This window comes from Ursus arctos, unplaced genomic scaffold (assembly GCF_023065955.2).
Source record: "Ursus arctos isolate Adak ecotype North America unplaced genomic scaffold, UrsArc2.0 scaffold_16, whole genome shotgun sequence".
NCBI lineage: Eukaryota > Metazoa > Chordata > Mammalia > Carnivora > Ursidae > Ursus > Ursus arctos.
The window spans coordinates 12,347,911-12,369,590 of NW_026622830.1; the positions used below are offsets into that span (position 1 = coordinate 12,347,911).

Here is a 21,680-nt window from a genome sequence, read left to right on the forward strand (position 1 = left end):
ATAGTTGTTGGGGTGGTTGGATTCTGGGATGGAGGGTTGGGTCATTGAATGACCAAGTGGGTGGATGGGTGGATGGATGGTTGGAGAGAGGGAAAATTGGGAGACAGAGGGGTAGGGGAACAAGTGGCTGGCTGGGTGGGGAGCTGGGTGGATAGATTGGTGGACTGAGACCCCTCTCTTCCAGTATTCTGAAGAAGCTTTTTGAATCCTCCTTCTTGTTACCTTATTTCAGGGCTGAAACAGTGACTTTCCAGAGGCTTCTTTACTCCTTCCTCTAGGAAAAGCTAAGGCGGAGGGGAGGTCCAGACCCTGGGCCTTACCATCAGCATTGCCTCCATCTTCCTTTGTGGCTCTAGGCATGTCCCTTACTGTCCCTGAGTGTCCTTTTCCTTGTCTGTTTTTGCTGGCCTCCTAAGGTCATCGTGAGGAACCTTTCCACAGGATGAATGATGGCGTTCCTTGCATCGGTGTGGGCTTCTCTTTCTCCTCCAGCCTGACCTCGCTGAGCCTCAGTTTTCTCTTCTGTAGAATGGGGATGATAAACCCCTTCTTACAGTAGAGTTTGGTGTAGAGCCAAGCCCCTTACAGTTGAACCCCTGTTCACATTTCTCTAGCTCTGTGGCTTTGCCTCTCTCTGCCTCAGTTCCCTCATGTCAAACTCAGGTGCATTACCGTATGTATCTCAAAGAGGGATCGCCTAATACGTTAGGCGTGCCCAGTACGTAGCAAAGCTCACAAAATAAGGGTGAGCTGCCGTTACCGTTACTGTTAACTGACCTCCATCCGTGTTGGGTGCCTGTTCACGTACAGGTACAGCTCCAGGCACATAGTAGGCACTTCAGCCACGGGCCCCTCCCCCTCTGCCCTTCTTCCCTGTTCCGCGTTTGGTCCTTCTGGTTAAAGGCCTTGGCCTCCCTCTTCTACCATCTCCTGGAATGTGTCTTCCTTTTTTGATGTTTTATTCCTGCCCACTCTGGTAGGTCTGTCTGGGTCTGTCTCAAGTCCCCCAGTCCCCCCACGAGCACCCCCTTTTCCTTCCTCCTTGCTTCCCGTCTCTTCTCGCTGGGCCCATCCTGAGAGTCCTCCGCCCTTCCCTGCCAGGCGCCCCGGGCTGTCTGAAGCAGGCACCTTTCCCAGAACACTGGGGTTTAGAAAACAATGTCCCTTCGGTCGTGTGTGACCTGCTCCAGCTTTGACTGACTTTGCTCATCCTTCGGCCGCCCTAGCGCACGCCTTTCCTCCGTCCGTGTGGTCGCACCTGTTGGAGCAATAGCGACCGATTCTGGTGCCGGATTCCAAGTGGGCCTTCTAGGGCTGGCCCTGTGGCTGCCATGAGCTCTTTTAAGGCCATTCCCTGCCTCAGTTCTGTGAGTGAGCCAGGCTGGCTGGAGGGAAAGGGCACATCTGTCTCCTGAGAGAACGTGGCTGGCGGCCAGCATTCTTGCCTCTGGATGGGGAGCCAGAGGGCTGGGCTCCAAGAGGTCCCAGAGGGATTGGGCAGGGGTGGATGGAACTGGCCGGCCTGACTGATGTGGTCACAGGAAACGCCTGCCACTGCTAGGTGTCTGCCGACTGTTTTGTCTTTGCCTGGGTCATGCGGGGCACCGCCCGTCCGGGACACGGGTCAGGGAAGGTCTCTGACTCAGAGCGTTTCTGGCCTAATTCTAAAGTAGAGGCTCCTTGGATATCAGAAGCGGAAGGAGTGTTCTGAGAGCCCACCTCCCCATTCTTTGGAATGGGAAACTGAGGCCCCCAAGAAGAGAAGAACCCGAGAAGAGCTCCATCTCTAATGCCTCAACTGCTTGTTGGCATCTTAGAAGTAGCAGCAGCGTGTGGGGCTTAAGGGCACAGAGGCCCTGCCGCTCACTGGCCCTGCGGCCTTGGGCAAGTTCTGTCAGCTTTCTGTGCCTCTATTTTCCTATCTGTTCAATGGGGCTAAAAGTCCTCCCCATCCGATAGGATTGTTTTTCTAGATGAAGTACTATAAAACACGTAAATGGGTTAGAATAAGGCCTGGCACGTGTACGTAAAGGAGAAGAATTACCACTCTCTGGCTTCCTTTGGGGGTCTTGCACGCAGCTCACACTTAAATCGTGTCTAAAGAAAGATTCTTCATTTTCATCACAACTCCCGCCACAGACCTTTTCCTCCTCGAGTTTTCCTCGTTCTGAGTAAACGTGCTACCGTTTACCCAAGAGCCCAGGCTGGAGCTGTAGTTGACCTTGATGCTGACCTGCCTCACCCCACGCCCACTCCTTCAGCAAGTCCCTTCCTTCTGTCCCCAAACTTTGGCCAGAACTTCAGTGTCATTCTAGTAGGAATTCCAGAAGGGAGTTTTTGTGTGTGTATGTGTAAATGACTGTAAAATTTATACAGAAACACAAAATCGCCTCGACAGTTTGAGAAAGGACAAAGCTGGGGGCCTCCTACTGCCGGTACCCCGGCTTTCCTCCACAGCTGTGGTTATTAAGACAACGTCGTATTGGTGCAAAATCAGACAAAGAGCGTAGTGGAAGAGAAGAGCGAGTTCAGGAGCAGCCCCCCATGGAAGTGGTCGTTTGGTTCGTTTGATATCCAATGGGGGAAACTGAGTCTTGACTGTCAGCTCACACAATGCACGGAAAATCAACCTCAGATGGATCACAGATTTCAATGTGCAGGGTAGAGCAATCAGGCTTCCAGAAGAAGGCATAGGAGACTATCTTCACGGTTTGGTGGTAAGCAAAGATTTCTTGAATCGGACAAAAAGTGTAATTCTAAAGGAAAAACAGATTCATCAGATTACATTAAAATTAAAAACTGCTCATCAAAAGACACTGTGAAGAGAGTAAAAAGCTAAGCTGTGGATTAGGGATCTTCGCAATCCATTTAACTGACAGGGGGCTTACATCCAGAGTATATTAAGAAGTCCTATAAGTCAAATTTGGGTCTCTGTCTGTTTCTATAAATAAAGATTGATTGGCACACGGCATGCCCATTTGTTTTGGTGTTGTCCGTGGATGCTTTCCTGCAGCAAGGGCGGAGTGGAATCTTTGACACAGAGACCATGGAGCCCACGAAACTGAGAATGTTTGCTATCTTTCTGGCCCTTTTCAGAAAACATTTGCCAACTCTTACTATAAATCTTCAGGAAAAAGTTAACCCAACAGAAAAATGCCCAAGGGACAGTCATTTCACAAAAGCCCGTGGGCCACAGGACCAGATGGCCAATAAACATGGAAAGGTGCTCAGCCCCGTTACTTACCAGGGAGATACCAGTGAAATGTTTAATGAGCCGTGACTCTGCCCACCACAATGGCCAGCATGGAAATTCGCTACAGAGGATGGGGAGCCACCGGAATGTTCCTACTCTACCGCGGCGGGGAGAATTGGTGCAACTACTTTGGAAAACAGCTTGGCATTCTCTGGTAGAGCCGACCGCGTACCTCCCTCGTAACTCACAGTTCAGGTAGATCCCCTGTGCAGACGTGCACGTGTGTTCTTCGTAAGACCCGCGCAAGAACAGTCATGGCTGCGTCAGACGGGAATCAGCCGACATACCCGTCACCGTCAGCCTTTGCGATTCCATGTGTGTGAAGTTCCAGAATAGGCAGAGGAAGCCACGGGTCATAGGTCAGGATAGTGGTGACCCTTGCAGGGGAGACGGGGGGAGTGACTGGGAAGGGGGCAAGGTGGGGGGCTTTGGGGGTGTTTACAGTGATGATGGAGGTGCTCACTCTATAGAAGTGAAACGAGCCACGTCCTTCTTTGGGCATTTTCTCCCTGTGTGGATTTTCTACTGTAATGAAAAGCTTACAGAAGCTTGTACATGTGCTCACGGGTATAGGGGCACGTGGGTAGGCACGCACAAACCGTCGCGCTGCTTGTTGGCTCCTAGCTCCCCCCCTGCTTTCTGCTGGCCCCACCTGCCGTCCCTTCTCCACAGGAAGCCAGGGGGAGCCTTTTATAACCTGGATCAGATCGTGTTCTTCCTCTGCTCAGACCCTCCATGGCCCCCATCTCACACTGGCAGGAGGAGTCCATCTTCCTGGCCCACAAGACCCCGCAGGATCTGGCCTGTGTGGCCGCTCTGACCCCTTTCCCCACACTTGCCCTCACCCACTCCGCTCCAGCCACCAGCTGGCTTGTTGCTCCTTGCAATGTGGCATGAGGGCTGTGTCCTCCGCCTGGAATGTTCCTCCCCAGATACCCTGCTAGGCTCCTCCATCATCTTCCCTAGGTCTTTGCTCCAAAGCCACCTCTTCATGAGGCCTCCCCTGACCACCTCTCCCTCCCCGGTCCCAGTTAAAATCACCCTCCCAACCATCTCCTTTATTATTATTATTTTTACAAACCTTCAATATTTTATTTTAATCAAAAGCACACACATTGCATTCATTAAACATTCTTTTCATTGGGAGCCAAGGTCTCTTCTTTGAGGGTAAGTTCACTCTTAACACAAAAGCAACTCACCTTTTTCAGGTCTTTCCAAAACAGTTTAATTTTCAGGGAGACAACTCTCTTTCCACATTCATATGTCCTCACTTACATAACACATAGTTTACCCAATTATAGTGACAGGAGCACATCAGGCCAATAGATGTGGGAACATCCCCCACCTGGTGGAGCAGAGGGGCCTGTGTGTACCACAAAGTGGCCTTCGAGCCCTGAGACTTCCTTCTCTGCTTTATTTAACCACACATTTAGCACTCCTGACGTCACTCGTCTTTGACTTCTCTGCTTAGCGTCTGTCTCTGTGCCCCTGCCCCCTCATATCGGAGGATGAGTTCTCAGAGACTTTGTTTTGTTCACTGCTGTAGCCCCAGCTCCTAGCGGAGTGCTGGCACTCAGTAGGTGTTCTCTAAAGTGCTTGTTGAATGCATGGATGAGTGACTTGCCTTGGCCCCAACTTGGCATCCTCTCCATAGGAAGCTCTGGTCAGATGTTTGTTGAGTGACTGAGTGAGTGGCAGATGGACCTGAGCGAGGGCATGAATGGTGGGCAGCTGGATGGGGATAGTTGGGTGGACTGCTGACTCTGGGCACCCTTCTTCTCCGGTCTGATTTCAGGAAGACCCCTCTATTAGACACTCTGAGAGCCCCTACCCACTTTCGAGCCAAGAGGGATGAGTTTCTATTGCTTCTGATTAGTTTCTCATCAGTGTCAACTGTTAGCTATGGCTCTGTGAGGTCAGCAAGGCGACGAGCCTGTTTTCCAGATGGAGAAACTGCGTCTGGAAGTGGAGAAGTGACTTGTTCAGGTCAGCCAGCCACCAGCCGAAAACCCATGCTCCTGAGCCCGGTGCAGTGCTCCTGCCATCTCCGGGCGCCCTTCCAGATTACCGCTCTGCTTCCCTTTGCTCTTTCCAGCCCCTGTTAGGTGAGACATAGGGGTTGTTGACTTCCTGCTGTCTTTCAGGGTCACCGGGAGCAAGAAATCCACCAAGAGGACCAAGTCCATCAATGGCTCCCTCTACATCTTCAGGGGTCGAATCAACACTGAAGTCATGGAGGTGGAGAATGTGGAAGATGGGACAGGTAGACCCTAACCCCAAGGCCCTCCTGAGCTCAAGCCCCACCTGCTCCGTGGCACAGTCTCTGTTTTTTCTTTCCTTTCTTTCTTTTTTTTTGTGAGGTTGGGAGGTGCAGAGGGAGAGGGAGAGAGAGACTCTTAAGCAGGTCACCATGCTGGGCGTGGACCCCGATGCGGGGCTTGATCTCACGACCCTGAAACCATAACCTGAGCCGAAATCTAGAGTCTGATGCTTAACTGACTGAGCCACCCGGGCGCTCATCAGTTTTTCCTTTGATTTGACATGTAACCTACCTAAGAAAAGTATCTAAAACATAATGCACATCGAGTGAGCCCCTGGGTAGTCACCATTCAAGTTAATACGTAAAATGCTGCACGTACCTCGGAAGCTCCTCACACACCCCTCTCAGTCACAGCACCTCCTGTCCCCCAGAGGTAATTGTCCAAGTTGTCTGATGATCATTTTCTTGTTCTTTAAAAAACATTTTTATCTCCTAGGTACGCGTTAGTAAACATCTTAATGAAAATTTGTTTCAAAACTTTCTTTAAATGGTTATATCATTATGTGCGTATTAAGTGGCTTTAAACATATCCATGTGGTTGTATAGATCTCGCCTTATGAATCTGTCTAAAGGGTCATAAAATATCGTGTGTTCTTTCGCACCTCGCTCTGTGTTTCTGCATGTAGCCGTCTGCACGGTGTTGGTTCCCACTGCTGTGTGACACTCTTATTCATGCCTGTGGTGATAGACATTTGGGTCATTTCTGCTGTTTGCTATTATGCACAGTGAGGCCGTGAGCAGTCTTGTGTGAACCTATTTCTGCATGCGCCCTTGGACTTGGCGAGGGCAGGAGTTCCTAACTGGTTTTGAGACACAGACTCCTTTGGCAGTGTCACGAAACCTGTGGACCCCCTCCTCGGATTTAGGGTATGGGCAGCTTCCACTTCCCTGGAAAATGATAGCCTGTTTTTAAAGATGGTGGCCAGTCCCCATCCCAGCGAGCAGTGCGTAGGGGCCCCGGACTTGATTTTGTTGGGCTTGCACTAGGTTTTAAGTAGGCTTGCCCAGATGAGATGGGCAGGGAGGCTGGGACATAATCCCAGGCTCTGGGACTCCTGCATTTGTGCCCGGACTGTGGGGTCTTGAAGCCCCCGTAATTGAGGGGTGGGGGTCTTCGTTTGCAGATCTTCTGTTCTTTGCAGAGAATAGAGAGGAGAAGGAGTGAGCATTCGAAGGGTTGCAAGTTCAGCTCTCAGACCCTGTTCCTGTTGGTGCCCCTGGCACCCTGCCTTTCTGGAGCGAGATGCACTGGTCCCGTGATCTTGCTTTCAAGCGTGCAGCGGGGACCGTTCAGAGTTGTATGGCTGAGTCCGGGCTCACCCACCTTTGCCTTCTGCCCCTGCCAGCGGATTACCACAGCAACGGCTACACTGTCACCAACGGCTGGAAGATCCACAACACGGCCAAAAACAAGTGGTTCGTCTGCATGGCCAAGACAGCGGAGGAGAAGCAGAAGTGGCTGGATGCCATCATCCGCGAGCGGGAACAGCGTGAGAGTGAGTGGGCCCTCTCCTGGGCCTCCGAAGAATGGTGGCTCTGGAGGGCTTTCCTGGGATCCTGGTGTGTATGGCTTCCCCTAGGCTGGTCACGTCTGCAGAGTGAGGACTGCGTCCAGGGAAGGAGCTGGGGTCCTTTCCAGAGAGGTTGGAGGTATAAGAAGCAGGTCAGTGAAGGGCTGTGTTACAACTTGGTGGTATCTTAGATCACCCGAGGGCATCTGTTAGAGCCCACTCGACAGATGGTGAAACTGAGGCCCCGTGGAAGGGACTTGCCCAAGGGTCAAGGGTCACATGGTTGGCCACCCTGAGATTCTTGGCACCCTTCACCCTTGAGGGCTGGTAGCCAAGACGTTCCCTGCATGCCTCTGTCTCCCCCACGGTTCTGTTTCCTTCAGCTAGGGTTCTTTGTGCTTGAGACTCGGAGTCTGCATCTGGGAGGAGGATGCTTGGGGGCCGCTCATTGACTGTGGTCACAGATCTCTCTGGGCCCAGGTTCCCCCGAGGCAGCTTGCATAACGTCGTGCGCGGCTGGGTGTGGTAGCTGGGTGGGGTTGGGACCTGGCTTTGGGTTGTTGTGCAGAGATCTGGGAAAAGGGAGCTGTGCTATGTCGGGGGGCAAGTTACTTTAGCTTGCCAGACCTCAGTGATGCCGTCTGAGAAGTGGGGATAAAACGTTCCTGCTGCACAGGGTTGTAATGCTGCTAAATGCGGTTTGGATTTGACCTTACTTGGGAAATTTGACACATGATCCTAAAAACCCTACCCCCTCCCCCCACCTTTGCAAAGGAGGAAACCGAGGCAGTTTTCTCTGAATCTGCAGCCTTCCACTTGGGTGTGTCATAGACCTCTCACACTTGCCGTGTCTAGTCAGAACTCCTGATTTCCACCCTGCCTTCCGCTCCAAACCTGGAGGTTCCCCATCTCAGTACCTGGTTCCTCCCTTTGCCTGGGGCCTCAGATTCAAACTCTTGGTGCCGTCCCTGGTTTCTGCCCACTCCCCAAACTCAGTATATGGAGTCCCTTTACTTCTGCCAAATCCGCCCGCTTCCCTTTCCCTCCTACTTCCATCCGTCAGCAAGTCACCACCATCTCTCAGGAATATGGGCCCAGCAGCGCTGGATCCATTGTTTTTTCTTTTCCGTAGAGAAGCTAGATTTTAAGTTTCAGGTGGTATTTCTTGACTTTAAAATTTTTTTTTTTAAAGATTTTGTTTATTTATTCGACAGAGATAGAGACAGCCAGTGAGAGAGGGAACACAAGCAGGGGGAGTGGGAGAGGAAGAAGCAGGCTCATAGCGGAGGAGCCTGATGTGGGGCTCGATCCCAGATCGCCGGGACCACACCCCGAGCCGAAGGCAGACGCTTAACCGCTGTGCCACCCAGGCGCCCCTCTTGACTTTAAATTTTGTTCACAGTTTTTTCCAGTGGTTTGAGGCCCAGCTAACCCCTGAAGCTGGCCCCTGGTTGGCAAGCTTGTGAGCCCTGAAACTGGTCAGGGCTGGGCGTGTGCTCAGGACGGGGGTGGGGTTCAGGGGTGTGGACTGGCCTGGGTGTGGCTGATCAGTGTCTTTGTGGTCAGAATGGAGAGCTGTGGTCCTTGCAGGGTATATGCGAGCACCAGTAGGGTGTGGCCTCCGTGGGCCTCAGTCGTTAGATCGGGTGTTGTCCAAACCTTGACCTCAGGGCTGGGTGTGCGGGGGATGGTGCAGGCTGGGATCAGGAGCACAGATCTGGGTCGAAATCCTGGTTCGCCACGTCTAGTTGGGGAACAGACAGACAGCTACATTTCTCTGGGCCTCCGTGTCTTCATTTGTAAAGGGGGATTATTTTGCCTAACAGGTTTCTTGAGGATTAAGTGGCGTATAGTAGGTGCTTCCAGCATTTTCTATTGTTATTTGTCACTGCAGTTGTCAGGAGTGGACAGGGTCCAAGTAGAAAATGGGGGCAGGGATCTGGTCAGGGTTCTGTGTGTATTGTCTAAAGAAATGGGCAAATTTTTATCCCTGGCTAGAAGAACTCAGTAGGCTTTCTGATAACCTCTGAATTTGGAAACCCATGGTCAGGTTGAAGGGTCAAATGAGCTTGACTGCTTATTACCCTGGGACTAATCTCTCTGGGCCTCAGCTTTGCCATCTGTAAGATGGGGGAGATCAGCCTCCCCTCCCCCCCCCAAGCAGGGTTGTGCCAGGAGCCACTGGCAGGTGCTTGGAGCAGTGGCTGACACGCAGTGAGTGCCCTATAGGTGACCCCGGCTGGGGCAGTCATGGGGGCGGCTGGGCGGCGGGCTTCCAGGAGCTGCAGGCCTGCCCTTCTCTGCTCCCTGGTGCCGACGCCCGCCTGAGTGCTGACCATATGCCTCCTCCGTAGGCCTGAAGCTGGGCATGGAGCGGGACGCCTACGTCATGATTGCGGAGAAGGGGGAGAAGCTTTACCACATGATGATGAACAAGAAGGTGAACCTGATCAAGGACCGCCGGAGAAAACTGAGCACCGTCCCCAAGTGCTTCCTCGGCAAGTGAGTGGCCCCACCCAGGCCTCTGCGGGGTCCCTGGGCTGGTCCCGGGCAGCAGGTGGGCCAGACTGTGCCCACCTGGCTCTTCTCCCGGAGCCCTGCGGGGCAGAGCTGCTAAAGCACCCCGCATCCTCATGTGACAGACCTCAGAGGTCAGGAAGGATAGTGGGGTCCCCCGTCAGGTCTTTCAAATGTTTCCTGCCACAACTCACTGCAGAACATAAGTTTTATGTTGTCACCTGGGGCACACATCCATGTGACGTATGATCGAAGCCAGTTTCACGAAGCTTACCGTGCTGGGTATGTGCTGGAAGTATCTCTTCTGTGTCTTTTCTGTTCTCTTTCTTTGCTATTCTGCCTTGTCCTTGGTATGTTACTCATTTCTTCATTTGTTTTAAAAATAATGTGAAGCAAGACCATGGCATTGATTTCACAAACTACTAATGGGTTGCCCACCAGGGATTGAGAGACACTGTCCTCACACTCAAAACGGAAGTCACCATAGATATTTCAAGTGAGGGATTGAGAGACACTGTCCTCACACTCAAAACGGAAGTCACCATAGATATTTCAAGCGAAGAGGTCTTTAACACAGGGAGTTGATGTCAGAGTTGCTGGAAGCGCCGAAGAGCAGACGTGGGCCTTTGCATCATTCCACGCAGGCTGCTGTCACCACGCACCGCAGACCGAGCAGCTTAAACAGAAACTTACCGCCTCATGGTCCTAGAGGCTGGAAGTCCGAGACCAGGGTGTGGACGGGGTTGGCGTCCCGTGAGGCCTCCCTGCCTGAGTTACACGTGAGGGACAAAGGGAGGCTCCTGAAAGCTTTCAGGATTTGAGGGCCTCCAACGTCTCTGTTTGGGAAATACATTCCTTCCCAATAGTAAAACATTTCCCCCCCTGCGCCCATTTTATAACCAAGGATCCAAGGGGTCAGAGCACAGGTGTATCTCAAACCCAGATTTACATCTCCTTCACCTGGTGGGGGCGGCAGATACACCGTCCCACTAAAATTGCCAAGCTGTGTGTCAGCCCTGCCGTGCGCTCGACGTGGGGGTCTGCACGGAGGGTGCCAACCTCATGGAGCTTGTGGTCCAGCAGGGGAGGGGAGTTTGCCTGGGCGGCGGGGACTTTTTTGAGATCGTATTGACTTATAACCCACCCACTTCCCAAAAGCTCTTGAAGAGGCCCTGGATACAAGCCTTTGTGTTATGATGTTGCCACGGACCAGGGGAGAGGTGATTTGGACAAAGGGAGTCACAGTAAAGATGGGGGAAGTGGTTGCATTCTGCATCATTTTGAAAGTGACCGCATTTGCTGGTCGGGTGAGAAAAAAGAGAGCTGAGGATTGTGAGCCCCTGGAAGGCTGGAGTTGCCGCTTGCTGAGAAGGGGAGGGAGACGGATGGAGGAGCGGGTTTTGGGGGCGAGAGTAGAGCTCAGAGGTCCCTTTCGAACAGGTTCCCTTGAGACTCGTAGACACCTGGACGACCGTTAGTTGGCTATAGATCTTGACTTGGGGAGAAAGGACTGGGTTGAAGAAGTAAAGGCGGGCATGTGGGCATTTGTATTTATTTTCAAAGATTTTATTCATTTATTTGAGAGACAGCACGAGCTGCGGGAGGGGCAGAGGGAGAGGGAGAAGCAGACTCCCTGCTAAGTGGGGAACCTGATGCGGGGCTTGATCCCAGGACCCCAAGATCATGACCTGAGCTGAAGGCAGATGCTTAACCGACTGAGCCACCCAGGTGCCATCAAAACATTTTGATGGTTTTTATTTTTATTTTTTTATTTTTTAAAGATTTTATTTATTTGAGAGAGAGAGAGAGACAGCCAGCGAGAGAGGGAACACAAGCAGGGGGAGTGGGAGAGGAAGAAGCAGGCTCCCAGCGGAGGAGCCTGATGCGGGGCTCGATCCCAGAACGCCGGGATCACGCCCTGAGCCGAAGGCAGACGCTTCACGACTGAGCCACACAGGCGCCCCCATTTTGATGGTTTTTAAAGCCATGGGACTGAACTCTGCAAGGGGACGTGCAGGGAGAGCCGAGGCAGGTACTGGGCCTTGGGGCCGCCGGCGTCAGGAGGAAGGGCTAAGAGGGAGCAGGCAGAAAGGTAGGAGGCACTCGGGGCAAGTGTGGCGTCCTGGAAGCCAGGTGAGGAAGGTGCAGAGACAGGACGCAGCGGCAGCTAGGTTTGGACACGCTAAGGTCGAAGTGCCCTGGAGACATTTAAATACCAATGTGGGACAGGCCTTTGGGACCCAAGTGTGGAGCTGGGGCGGAGCTCACTGGTCACAGCCTGAGGCTTGTGGTGGAAGGGGCAGCAGGCAGGAGATTCTGGGGGGGTGGTTGGGCTCCTGAGGGGTGGTCGGGGGATGGCCTGGACTGGGGCTGCCCTGTTGCGTCCAGGGGTCAGCAACCCCAGCCGCGAGCTCCCTGGGAGGGTGTGTGGCGAGGAGAGTGTGGACCCGGGACCTGCGGGAAGCGGGGAAGGGGCAGCTTGGCTCGTCTCCGTCAGCTAGTCTGTAATCCCTGGGCAGAAACGAGGTTTTTTTCTCGGGAGGGGCTTGCTTCCGGGCCCCCTGGGTCAGACGACCTCTCCGCCTCCTGCCAGGCCCCCTGGGGAGCTCAGTCCAGCCGGATGGGATAACCTGTCTGTGATTAGAGCTTCAGCGGAGGGTTCTGTCTCCTCAGGAAGGATTAGGGAGATTTCTCTTACTGCCCATTTGAAACAGGGCCAGGATTGAAGCTTGTTTTACAATCACCGGGGCCTTACGGACCAGACTTCCTGCAGAAGACTGTTGTAATAAAGCTCTTCTCCCGGCACAGCTCTGCTCTGTGTCCAGACCTTCCTCCTTCCCCACTAGGGCTCAGCTCCCAAGTCTCCTGTGGAAGCCTCCTTGGTCCCTTCGGGTGGAAGGAACCTATAGGCACCCAGACACAATTATCAACCTTTTCTCTGCTCCAGGCACTGGCAGGTGGCTATGCCTTTTAACCCGCATACAGCACTGCGAGGCAGGTCACTGCCATTATCCCCATTTTAAGGGTAAGAGAATTGAGGCACAGAGAGGGAAGAGGTCCTGTGTAAGGTCACACAGCCACAGAGAGGGAATCCATGAATACAAAACGTGTCTGATTTATCTTCATAACTTTTGAGGGTTGGGCTTTGAGTCAGACTTGGATGCAAGCCCTGGTTCCTCTTCTAGCTGTGTGACTGTGGGCAAGTTTCTTAACCTCTCTGAGCTTCAGTAAATGACCAGTTAATGAGAAATAATCAAATACGCTTCACAGGATTGTCAGAGGCCTCCGTGAGAAAATGCGTGTGACGTGCTGAGCACCGTGCTGGCCAGAGTGACAGAAGTGTGCATGGGGGTGGCCTGTTTCTGCCCTGCTCCGAGACAGAACGCACAAAGAAAATAGATCTTGCGCAGACAGAATCGATTCATTCGTGCTTCCGTGCCGTTCGTTCAGTGTTTACTGAGCCCTTACTGTGTGCAGCAGGGAGCAGGACAGATGAACCCCTGTCCTCATGGAGCTAACTGTCCAGTGGGGAACCAGAAAATACACAAGTGGACAGCCACCGGCACCTCTCTGTGTTGAGGGGATTTCAGCGAGTGAACGGATGCTGAGTTAGCTTGATGTTAAGGAGGTGAGGAAATCGGGTGCTGTTTCAGCCAGGGTGGTCAGGAAGAGCCTCTCAGGGGAGGTGACATTTTAACCAAGCTCTAGATGATAAGCAAGAACCAGTCATGAGAAGATCGGGGAACAGCCTGCCTGGCAAAGGGAACAGCAGGTGTAAAAACCCCACGGCTGGAATGAGCCTTGAGTAAGTAATTAAGAGACAGCCAGGCCAGTGTGGCTAGAGCGAGGGAGTAGCCAGGGAGTGGGAGATGAGGCTGCGGGGGTTGGCAGGGGCCATTTCGGTCAGGGAAGGGGGATCGGGGGGTGGGTTTTATTCTGGGTGCCCTGGGGAGCCATTCAGAGTCTAATAAGCAGAAGAGTGGGATGAGGATGAGCTCATCACACAGGCTCTGGATGGAGGAACTGTCAGAGCTGTAAGAACTCAGGGGACAAGTGTAATGGTGTGACTGGCAGGGGCAGTCAGGGAAGGCTTCCTGGAAGGAGAATGCCTTTGGTTTCCCCCTTGCCAGAGGTTAGATGTCATTCATTGATGGATGTCTGCCGGAATAGAAGGTCTGAGGTGGGAGGGGCCTCGTGTCTCAGCTGCCTGCACACACAGGTGCAGGGTATCCGTGGGGAAGAGCCCATCAGTCATGATTTGTCGGACATTGCTGCGGGAAGCTTCTCCAGGAATTCTTCAGGAAGCAGCTTCAGGCAGTGGAATTACAGGGACAGATATAAAACCCCCAGTCCTGCCCTCACGGAGGAGACAGGTGAGAACAAGGGGACTGCCGTACCGGGTGGTGAGTGGTACATTGGGCCTGAGCTCAGGGGACTGTCCCAGGGAGAAGGCGAAGACACACCCGTGTATCCCTGTGCCCAGCATTGGGCTTGACACGTGGTAGTGATTCTGGGGGTCAGGAGGGAAGGAGGGCAGACGCTGGGCACGTGCTAACTCAACCAGTGCCCCGTTGCCTGAATCCCAGACTCCCCACCAGCCTCGGCTGACCTTCTCTCTGTGTCCCCAGCTCAGTGCTCCCAGTTGCATCTCTCTGAACAGCTGGATCTTGCTGCTCTTCGTACCCAACGTCCAGCCACTGGCAGGTGGCTGGTTTCCCTCCTTCCTTCTCACTCGGGGCCTTTGCATGTGCTCATCCCCTGCCTAGAACACCCTTCCTTGCCCCGGTGGAGGCACGCGGTGCCGCACTGACCTAGTGCAGTTCGCGCACGTGTTTTACGTGGGCCACATGGTGCTTTCAGGAAATTTGGGATTATATATCAACATTTAACAGTTGGGAGATTTCCCAGGAAATGCCGAATTTCCGGCTTCTCTTGGAAAGTAAGATGCTTTCGTCTTCCCATGTGGCCGCCGTCAGCTGTGTGGAGGGGTGGCTGGCGTCTTCAGGAGCCCCAGCCCTGGCTGGTTCAGCATAGCCTTAACCTGGCGCCTCCTCCTCCTCCTCTTCCTTTTTTTTTTTTTTTTTTTTTTTTTTTTGAGAGAGAAAGTGAGCAAATGCGAGGAGCGGGAGGCGCAGAGGGAGAGGGAGAGAGAGAATCTTAAGCAGGTTCCATGCCCAGCCAGATCCCGACACAGGCTCGATCTCACAACCCTGAGATCATGACCTGAGCCGAAATCAAGAGTCGGACGCTTCACCGACTGAGCCGCTCTGGCACCGCCAACCTGGCCCCTTCTGTTCGCTTCTAAGAGCTTGAGGTTCCTGCATTAGAGATGAGTTTTACCTGGTTTTGCACACCGGGTTCCAGCTTGAGATTTCATATGATGTGAGGGTTTACCTGCTGAATCCAGAAGGCCCTTGAGTGAACCACTTGCTGGAACGACCGTACTGAGGCCCAGAGGGGAGCGATGTCTTGTCCAAATTCGCCCAGCAAGCTGTGAACCTCCCTTGTTGCTCTAAAAAGGGGTAAGACTCAGCTCGGGGCAGAAACCTGGGGTCACAGTTGCTCTTCTCTGGGCTGCCTTCCTCCGTCCTAGCAGAAGACGCTGGGACACTGCCTGCCCCTCATCTGGCCACAGGGCGGCCGGTCAGTGCCAGAGGCGGCCCCCGACGGGACAGCTGGTGGGCAGCCGGATGCCGAGTCTCCAGCTTCCGAGAGTGGGCACTCAACATCTGTTCGCCTCCCTCCGCTGTTGGCAGCTTTCCCCTGGCTCTGAGTTTTGGGGCTTTGAGAATGAAACCAGGAGTGGAGGACCTAGAACAATCTCTTCCCCACCTGGGGCTCCCACCCCACAAAATAGATCCATTTCTTCTCTGTCTCCCCCCCCCCCCCCCGCCCCCCTTGGCCTGCACCCGGGGCCCTTTGAATGCCTCGACACACACCACTACCTACACACGGGCGGGCTTTGCTCAGCCAAACACTGGGAAGCTAAAAATAGCCCTGCCCCCTCTGGCCCTGTAATTGGAGGCGGGACAGCTGGTTTCGATAAGCAGGAGAGCTCTGTGCTCTGGCCAGCTGCCACCTGCTTTCATTGAACACAGATTGTCTCGGTGCAAACAGCCCCGTTACCGGCTCTCCCTTTTCCTGCTGACTTGAGAGGGTTGAGCTCTGCACTGAGCCTGAGTGCGCCTCCAAGAGCAGGGACCTGGGGTCCGGCCGAGCCTCTACCCCCACTGGGTAGTCACGTTGGATCTGCCTGATTTCCTCGGGCTCGTGAGCCCTTCTTTCTCCCAGAGACCTTCCTGCCGAGCCTAGAACATTCCTTCTTGTTTGATGGCTCATTCCTTCCTGTGTTCAAGAAATGATTATTGAGGTCTACTGTGCTTTAGGTCCCCCCCAGGTGCTGGGGCTAGGGCTGTGAATAAGACCGACAAAAGTCCCTGTCGGCGTGGAGATTACTTTCTGGTGGGGCAGACGGCTGATAAACACATATATAAACCTGTACCAGTACAATTCCAGACAAGGATAAGTGCTAAAAAGGAAGCAAAACTGAGAGATGTGAGGATTGTGTGGGGAGCTGCTTTCGGTGAGAAGGAAGGACTTAACATGAGGAGCTGGGAGAGAGCGTTTCCAGGCAGAGGGAACAGTAACTGCAAAGGCCCCGAGGTAGGTAGGAGTCTCATCTTTTTGAAGAAGCAGAAGGTGGTGGGTATCGCTGAAACATAATAAGGGAAAGGTATAGGAGAGGAGATCTGTGAGGACGGCCGTTCACGTGGGGCGTTGTCATCACACAGGCAGAGGTCGGATCTTTTTCTGAGAGCAAGGGGGAAGCCCTCTGGAGAGTTTGACTAGGAGAATGACATGATCTGATCACCATGAGCTCTCTTGACTCTCCACAGTCATCTTTCTGGGCCCTTATTTCTTCCTGCCTGTTTGTTTCTTCCTTCCTTCTGCTCATCCATCCATGTTGCCATCCATCATCCCTTCCCCCACCCATCTGCCTGGGTCTTTCTCCATTTAGCATCTGCCCATCCCCCCCACGCTCCCCTCCACCCCCTGCCCACTGGTCTTTCCAGCTACCTGCTCATTTGTCTATCAGGTCATCCATTCATCTACTCCCTATTCACTTACCTCCCCACTCATGTGTCCATCTGTCCATCTGTCCATCCATCTATCCATCCATCCTCCCATCCTCCCTCCCTTCCTACTTTCCTCCAGTCTATGCATCCATCCTCCTTCCCTCCCTCCTTGCCTCCCTCTCATCTACCCATCCATCCTCCCTTCATCTCTCCTTCCCTCCCTCCCTCCCATCCATCCATCTACCCTTCTTCCTTCTGTCTTATCCATCCATCCTTCCATCCATCCATGCACCCATCCAGTGCACCTGAGTCAGGGCCTGGGGTCTGGTCACACCCACCCCTCTGCCATTGGTCCTGGGAAAAAGCACAAGGTCTCAGCACAACCCCCAGGGCTCTGGGCCCCCAAGCTTTGCTTTCCTGTGGGACATTCTAGCTGTCCTTTACAGGAGTGGGTTGGGCCAAGCCAGTTTGGTGCTGGTCCCTGTGTTCCCAAGACTGGGGAGGTTCTCTCAACGGCATCTTATGTTCCTGGCAGTGAGTTTGTTGCCTGGCTTCTGGAAATTGGTGAAATCAGCAAGACCGAAGAAGGAGTCAACTTGGGCCAGGCCCTGTTGGAGAACGGTATAATCCACCATGGTGAGTGGGGGCTGGGCCCGGGCAGCCCCAGGGGGAGGCACAGGTCAGACCTCAGCAGTGTTGTGCTCCCCCTAACGCAGGGGGTGTCGCTAGCCTCCTGTGCAGCCGCCCCGTTCCCTGGGCACAGTGTGGCCTCGGGACGCGGATGCCCTTACAAATCGGCTCACAGGGCCGGAAAGCCCTGCCCTCACCTGGGACACCAGCAAAGCAGGGACACCTCGAAAAGTCCTTTCAAAAAAGGGCAAGAGCCATTTATGTTTTAGTCATTCAGCCAATCTTTATTGAGTGCGTGTTAGGTGCCCGGCACTGTGCACACAGCAGAGAACAGGCCAGATGAAACCGTCCTCATGGGGCCGATGTTCTGGTCAGAGGGGAAGGTGATGAACGAAGTGAAATCTGTGTGTATCCAGGTGGCTATCAGTGCCGGGCGGGGGAGAGAAGGAAGGGGTTGGCAGTCAGTTTTGAATAGGGGTTTGGAAGGCCTCTCCGAGAAGGTGCCCTGAGAGAGCAAGGGGCCGGGTAGCACCCGGGTTTTAGGCCGCGGGAACAGCAGGTGCAGAGTCCCCGCAGGAGAGTAAGCAGGTGTCCAGGGAGCCGCAGGGCGGCCGGTGCTTCCGTGGGAGCGGGCGTGGGCGCTGCCAGGAGACACGGTGGGCGGGCTCGGGGCCGGGGATAGTGGGGAGGGGATGAGGTCCGGGGCCGTTGGAGGGATAGTGGGGTCTTTGGCTTTTACTTGCAGTGAGATAGGTAGCTGCGGCTGAGTGCCGGGAAGCCCTGCCAAGACTCAGACTTGTGCAGGATTCCTCTGGCCGCCACGTGGGCAGCAGGGGACCGGGCGAGGGGCCGTGATGTTCCAGACGGGAGATAACGGTGGCTCGGAGCAGGCTGGGGTGTGGAGTCAGACTGTTAATGTTTTGAAGGCAGAGCCCCCAGGATCTGCTAATGGATCCATGGTGGGGAGGGCCAGAAAGAAGCAGCAAGGGCACCCCAAAGCCATCGTATAGAGAGGGTTTCATAAATCCTGATTGTGTAAGACCACACCCCGGCACCCACAGTCCCAACACATGCTTTGGTGAACTAGCACCGTGGAGGTGCTGGGCCAGATGGGTCCCAGTGCAGGCTGGGTCAGGGCATTTCTGGGCCCCTCTTGAGACCTGTAGGTGCCCCGGCCCCAAGCGGCAGGGCTCAGCAGGGCCTCAGGCAGAGCAGGGGGACCTGGTTTCCACAGAGGAGTGAGGGCAGGGGTTCAGCGAGATTGCGCGTGGCACAGACCCTGGCCGAGTGCAGGGCGGTGATGGGCGGGGATGGGCCCAGCCTCACCGGCACCCTGCGTCCCTCCAGTGTCTGACAAGCACCAGTTCAAGAACGAGCAGGTGATGTACCGCTTCCGTTATGATGACGGCACCTACAAGGCCCGGAGTGAGCTGGAGGACATCATGTCCAAGGTAGGGACGCCGCCCGACCCCACGACCCTGATCCCACCATCACTGCAGAGCAGGCCTGCACCCCAGTGGCCTGTGATCGTCCCCCTCCCCCACCGGCCTGCTCTGTCCTGAGAGCCATCTCTCCCAGCAGCCCGGACTCGGAGGCTCCTGAAGGTTGTGGCCTGATCCCAGACACCCCCTTTTTCTCTTTCAGGGTGTGAGACTTTACTGCCGCCTTCACAGCCTCTACACCCCCGTGATCAAGTAAGTTACCTTCTCCCAGCTCTACTTTCACCTCTGCCTCTTCTCAGCTGGCTGGCCTTGGGCTGGTAACTTAACCTCTCTGAGCCTCAGTCGCTATCTCCATCAAATGGGGCTAATCATCGCCTCCATTGTCCATGTTTGTCCTTAGGGTTAAGTGAGCCAATCTGTGGGAGACGCTGCAGTGCGGTGGTGACGGGTGTCCGTTCTGGAGCCAGTTTGAGTCTCAGCTGCTAGTTACCAGCTGCGTGACTTTGGGCAGAGTTACTTAGCCTCCTGGTGCCTCAACATTTTCCTCTGTGGAATGGGGATGATAATAAGATCCACCCCGGGGCCTTTGCACTGCTATTCCCTCCACTTGGAATGCTCTTCCCTTACCTATGTGCATATTTACTCCCTCACTTCCTTCAGATGTCTCCAAATCAGAGGGGCTTCCCTGCCCACCTCTCTAAAGCATCACCGTCTGGTCTGCACTGTCCTCCTTACTTCACTTTGGCTTTCTTCTTGGAACTTGTTAGTGGTTGACATATTACATATTTATTTTTTATTGATATGCTGTCTTTCTTTACCACTGAACTGTGAACTCACCAAGGGCAGGGAGTTTGCTCACTGCTGTGTCCCCAGACCCTTGCCCAGTGTCTAGAGCGCTGCTGTCCTGTAGCCCTTTCCACACTGATAGCTGTGCTCTGTGGCTGTGGGGTCAAGTACAGTAGCCATGACTCACATGTGGCTTTCAGACCCTTGAGATGGAGGAATGTGATTTTAAGTTTGATTTAATATTCATTGATGGACAAATGGGTACATATTGGAGAGCGCAGGTCAAGGGCAGAGTAGCCCTGAATGAATGTTTGTCAAGTTGAAAGGTAATTAACATCTTTGGCCTCTGATTCTGCATCTGTGAAATGGGCATAAGAAGAGCTCACGCCTCTTGGGTTGCTATGAAGATTACATCTGAATGATGCCCGGTGCATAGTGAGGGCCGTATAAATGCCAGCGACTGGTTGTTTTCTTTATTATGAAGCTATGGTTATGGATGAAGGGACGGAGAGGGTGACCTCATTCTTACCCAGCTGCACATTCCTCTGCCCCCTGTCCTGACGGCTCGTGTCCACTCTTAGAGAGGCAGAGGGGATTCCAGCATTTGCTGGCCTCGTTGGGGATCAGGCCTGGGAATCCCTCGCCTCTCTAGATCTGCCTCTGCTTCCTCGGTCCGGCCCCGGCCCTTGCGAGAAGGGCCCCCTGATCAGCCCCAGAGAAGGAAGTGGCAGGGGCCAGTGTGCCTGTGGCCTGCCAGCTCCCCAGTTCCTAAAAGTCTGAGACAAACTCCCCAGCTGGACTTTGTCATCAGTCTCAGCATGGCTGGTCACGTAAACTCCTGTTTGCCAGCTTCGAAGCCCGAGACATGGTTGCAGTCTGACTGCAAGGTTAGCGCGACCCTCCATACCAGCGCTTGGGGGGGGGAGTTTAGACTCCACGCACGTCAGAGCCTGTGCCTGGGGAGAGACCCGGGGGCCCGATTCCCACCCCTGTGCTCCCCGATGTGCTAATGTGTGCTCCCTCCCCCTGCAGAGACCGCGATTACCACCTGAAGACGTACAAGTCCGTGCTGCCCGGGAGCAAGCTGGTGGACTGGCTGTTGGCTCAGGTGAGCTCTCCCCCTGACCCCTGGGAGCATCTGCTCGCTCTGCCCGCCACTGAGCAGCGGGCCGGGCTGTGGGCCTCGACGTTTCTTCAAACCATTTTTTCTCTAGTTTTTACTCCTATAAAATATACATCTTGCTTAACTGTCGTCACCAGTGTTTAGCATGCAGTTCATGGCATGACGTCCCCTCACATCGCTGTGCAGCCGTCCCCACCTTCCCTCTCCTAGAGCTCTTTTCATCTTGCAGAACTGAAACCCTGTGCCCGGTCAACGCCAGCTCCCCACTCGCCCCTCCCTGCGGCCCCTGGCAACCTCACTTCCACTTTCTGTCTCTAGGAGCTTGGCTGTGCCAGGGACCCTGCGTGAGCGGGATCACCCAGCTGTTGTCCTGCTGTGGCTGGCTGATGGCGCTCAGTGTCATGTCCTCAGGGCCATCCATGTGGTGGCCTGGGACAGAATTGCCTTCCTTTGCCAGGCCGAATAACATTCCATTGCATGTATCGCCCACATTTTATTTATCAGTTATTTAATATTATCCGTCTATTAGTGTCTATTTCACAGACGCTTGGCTTGCTGCCACCCGGAAGCTTCCAGGTAAAACTGGCACAGTCCCGGCTGAGCTGGGACAAGTTGGTCTCATGCTCGAGCACCAGATCAGAGCCTCCGCAGTTACTCCTTTCACAGAAGTTGCCAGGGGGCAGGGGCTGGGCAGAGGCTTGGAAAGTCCACGCGTCGGTTTTGCTCCAACTTCCCAAAGGCGTTTGCTCCACTGAGATGCCGCAGACACTTCTGTCTGCCTACCGCCGATGCTTTGTGGCTGCTGCTCCCTTGGCGCTTTCTCTGGGCCTGGCCCTGGCTGGGTTTTGTGCCTTACCTCGTTGAGTCCTCCAACCCATTTATAGACAGGGCAACTGGCACCCAGAGAGGCCGAGCACTTGGTTCAAGGGTACACAGCCCGGGTAGCGGCACAGCTGGGATTGGGATGGGCCCGTCTCACCCGGCTTGTACCTCGGTTCTGCGAACTTTTCAGGGAGCTCGCA

At 54.1% G+C, this 21,680-nt stretch overlaps 1 protein-coding gene across 1 annotated transcript in view; it reads left to right on the plus strand.

Moving 5' to 3' along the window:
* The window catches only part of PREX1 (phosphatidylinositol-3,4,5-trisphosphate dependent Rac exchange factor 1), a 175,142-nt gene that overhangs the window by 106,230 nt on the left and 47,232 nt on the right, over positions 1 to 21,680 (plus strand). The window contains exons 8-14 of the mRNA XM_026503688.4: positions 5,398 to 5,516; positions 6,920 to 7,069; positions 9,439 to 9,586; positions 17,213 to 17,313; positions 18,655 to 18,758; positions 18,952 to 19,001; positions 20,568 to 20,643. Coding sequence (XP_026359473.1) covers positions 5,398 to 5,516; positions 6,920 to 7,069; positions 9,439 to 9,586; positions 17,213 to 17,313; positions 18,655 to 18,758; positions 18,952 to 19,001; positions 20,568 to 20,643 — 748 coding nt within the window. The remainder of the gene's footprint in view (positions 1 to 5,397; positions 5,517 to 6,919; positions 7,070 to 9,438; positions 9,587 to 17,212; positions 17,314 to 18,654; positions 18,759 to 18,951; positions 19,002 to 20,567; positions 20,644 to 21,680) is intronic.